The sequence below is a fragment of the Austrofundulus limnaeus genome, unplaced genomic scaffold (assembly GCF_001266775.1).
Source record: "Austrofundulus limnaeus strain Quisiro unplaced genomic scaffold, Austrofundulus_limnaeus-1.0 Scaffold2235, whole genome shotgun sequence".
Classification (NCBI taxonomy): Eukaryota; Metazoa; Chordata; class Actinopteri; order Cyprinodontiformes; family Rivulidae; genus Austrofundulus; species Austrofundulus limnaeus.
This window is the reverse complement of record NW_013954637.1, coordinates 1-3,817: the sequence shown is the minus strand read 5'-3', so window position 1 is coordinate 3,817 and position 3,817 is coordinate 1. Positions and strand designations below refer to the sequence as shown.

The following is a 3,817-nucleotide window of genomic DNA, read 5'->3' as shown; positions in this document are numbered from 1 at the left end:
TGTATGTATGTATGTATGTATGTATGTATGTATGTTCTAAATACTACATAATAATATTTTGGAAAAGGTTACTTGTATTTCTGTAAGAATAATTTGTCATATAACAAATTGGCCCAGAGATTGTCCATTGGCTTGGACAAAGTTTGGAATGTTGTTTACAGGATTAGCTAACATTACACGGGCTAAATAAATATGAGATGTTCTGTCCCTTTCAAAACAATCCTGGCACTTTACCCTCTTTAGGTAATGTTGGACACCCACATAATTGCCCTACACTGATGTTGGGKTTAAAACACACAGCAGCCACAGCCCCCTTCAAAAACTAAAGCATCGTAAATGATTACACACAACAACATTGCATTGCTCCCTTTGTACTCTGATAWTTTTTTCTGCTGGCTAAACAAAAGCTCCTTAGTTCGATCCGAGCTGTGGAACCATCTGTTCAAACTGTCAGGAAACCCGGTGAGCTGCCTTAGTGCGGCAGCGGCTGAATCTGCTGGAGGTTGGGTGTTTGCGTAACAGCCTTGCCGATTACTCTGCACTATGGTACCCGATTGTGGTGACATCGAGGCTGACCTTGGAGTCACCTCCCCCGCTGCCGCACTCTCCCTTGTCGTACCACCATTTGTTTTTCAATTTGTCCAAGAGGCCTTGCTCATTCAGTTTTAAAACTGCCAGGTTAACAGCATTTCTTGAAACGATAAAACATAACTTGTAAGAAAATGCACAGGTGCGTGAGAAATCGAATGCAAATAATCGTATTTAGCATCATAAATAGTAGACAATGGTAGTGAGATTACCACTGTCAAAGCAGAGGCTTATGCACAGATTACTGTCTGTTAATCAGAATGGTTATAGGAAAGGACAAATTGTTTCAGAATTTAAGGGATATAGAGAGATAAGAAAAGGCTCATATAAGGCAGAGACAGTGTTAAATCTTGGAAACAGGTGGCATGAAGGGTTACGTAGTTTAGAACTGAAGTGTGCGGGATGGGGACACTTGTCATTGAGAAGAAAAGTAACAACAACAAACATCATGCAATTAACATTCGTCACAAGTGACAGCGCAGCTTTTAAAGGCTAAATTGAAAAAMCATCGAACTGTTAAATTAAAAGTGACAACACAACAGTCAGGTAGGACAGCACACGGGACAGAAGGAGAGATCGAAGGAGAGAGAAAAGCAGCAGTAAGAAAGACAWAAATATGAAATGACTGTTAGCTTTAACCTTATCCTCTGGGTTTGAGCTCTCTATTAGAAAACATTTACATAGATTAGCTTCAAATAAACTGTGCATCCAAGTACATTTAAAGGCATTACTACCGTTACCTCTGCGTCCATAAAAAACAAGAAGGAGAGAAGAGAATGACAACAGGGGGACATCAGGGTAGGTGGAATACTATAACAACATGGGGGATATTGTTATATTATTCCACCCACCTTAATGCTGAGCCTTTGGGCGTCGCCACACCGTAGCCTTTAGAGTCCAGGTTCCCTCCCACTTTCATGGTGTCGCACGGCTTTCGCTGTTCGATGTACTCGTTCATGGTGGATTCGAGGAGAAAGGCAAACTTGCCCTTCGACTTTCGCACTCGGGCAACACCGTCTGGCGTGGTCCTAACAAACACGGAGGGCTCGGCAGATTTCATGTACGACCACATCTTCTCGTACACCGCGATTTTGGATTTCTGTGCAGAGAGGGGAAGGAAAAACAGACGTAAGAAATCTAGAGAAAAAAAATCCTATCTGTGAGATGGATTCTGTAGGATTTTTGTACTTAACGATCACGCAATTTAAAACATCATCGTGAAGTATTTATAGACATCTAGGAAAGCGTCAGGGTGATATCTTTAAATACTTCCAGGAAATACGGTAAACAGACAGTTCCGTGATCATGAGGCACAAGAATTTACAAAATCCATCTTTGCTCTGCCATAATATTCAAAATAAGCAACATAAAAGTCACTGTTTTGTGTWTACGGATCATAAATCACACTCACTGCATTGAAATGTCATACAAATTGAGTTTTGGGAGAAAGTCAGGGGTTTGTGAAACGTACACAAACAGAAAAACTGCAGGTAAGGATTTTTTTATTAAAAAGAAAACTTTCATGATTTCTGCAGCACTGAAATACTCTGTGGTTTTATGTTTCTAATTCAACTTGTAGAACTTATTACAGTCATTCATTTCAGCCACATGGTTAATGAAATCCCTCAGCTAGGACTCAGAGGAGCTGTGTTGRGGAAGAAGGGAACAAGAAAGTAGCTCGTGACAAAAGTGACAAAGACAAGCGCTTCTCCACTCGCCTGGGGTCAGGTTTAGCAAGACCATAAAATCTGGAGAAGTTGGACGCTATCTGTAATAAGCATCAATTAAATTATCCGGTGCCAGTGGATTTATTTTGGCGTAGACATGATCTTGGTCCAAGAASTGGATGAGCCGTACTTTCTGAGTGACTATGTGTCACGGAAGACTGAACGGTCCACAAAGACAAGGCATTAAAAGATCTGTCACCCAGCAAGTTTATGTGTAGAATATAAATATAGTTGTTGAAACACAGCAGACATCAGAGGTGCTTCCAGTTTTACCTCACAGAGCCACAGGTCATTAGTTCTGCTGCAGGCCCTGTCTACACTACACCTGATTCCTTTTTTCTTCATCTGTATCAAAAACTTGATTCAAACATTTCAAAAACAAAAAAGAAATTGTATCCATAACTGAAAAATCCCTTAAGAACATTCTTGTCTCATCAACATAGAGTAAATTGATAGCTACACACAGTACTGTAACACTGAAATTGAAGCCGAATCAGCATGAGTTCCCTATAAGCTAGCTGCAGTTAAAGCCTATGTCCATGGACCATTTTGCGGACACTGTTCAGCATCGACTAGYAGTGGTGTAACAAAACAACAATCCATATTGATGTATCAATTTATCAAGTAATGGTTCGATTACATCAAGGGAAAATGAAAACACGGATCCATATCGTCATCATATACCTGATGTGGATCAATTTCATATATCTAAATAATTGTGTTAGACGGGCATATGATATTGCATTATGTCAATTGCTGACTTGAGAACTGAATTGAATCRAAATTGTATCACAGCAGACTTTGTGATAACAGCAAACAAACTGAYATATCGTACTGTGATAAACATGGTGATTTAAACCCCACCGCCTATTGGATTATAGGGCACAATGATTTATGGGACTGTTTGGGGGCAAGTGACAATGAAGTCACTGATAGAAAAATTATCAAATTTTGAAGATTGGATTGTTGCATCGCTTGGTTCATGATCGATCAAWTTATATTCAGAACTGTCACACGGCTGACATGTTGGGATTAGTGTGTAAAATAGCAATCTGGAGGTGCAAAATATAAGGTTATACCTTTGAACAATGATTTCCCATTAAATATAATGTGTTATTTCTATAGTATCACAATATCAAATATATTGCCAGAGAAAATACCTGTATACAGTGATCATAATAACAACATTATAACCAGTGGGGCTGGGTGATGAACATATAGCCTACATGAGGGCTATTCAACTGGCGGCCCATGCGGCCTGCCAACTGGTTCATTCATCTCTTAAAGTGTAACTTACCCCCCCTGTGAAAAGATAACTCCGCCCCAAGGCGAAATTTGAAAAATGCATCAAAGTGGGTAGGGGAGGGGGTGTGGGTGGAGGAAGGGCGGTTAGAGAGCGGAGGTGTGGCCAGGTCGAGAGAACGTGCTAGCATTAGCATAATTGATGCTACATGGAGAGTGACCACAGTTTCGCAGACAGTTACATCTCTGAACGTCTGAGG

At 40.3% G+C, this 3,817-nt stretch overlaps 1 protein-coding gene across 1 annotated transcript in view; it reads right to left on the bottom strand.

Annotated features, from left to right (window-relative positions):
- The window catches only part of LOC106537302 (glutamate receptor 3), a gene marked incomplete at its 5' end in the record, with an annotated part of 13,109 nt that extends 11,519 nt beyond the window's left edge, over window positions 1-1,590 (bottom strand). Inside the window, 1 exon segment of the mRNA XM_014034689.1 lies at window positions 1,440-1,590. Coding sequence (XP_013890143.1) covers window positions 1,440-1,590 — 151 coding nt within the window.
- Between the last annotated feature and the right edge of the window lie 2,227 nt (window positions 1,591-3,817).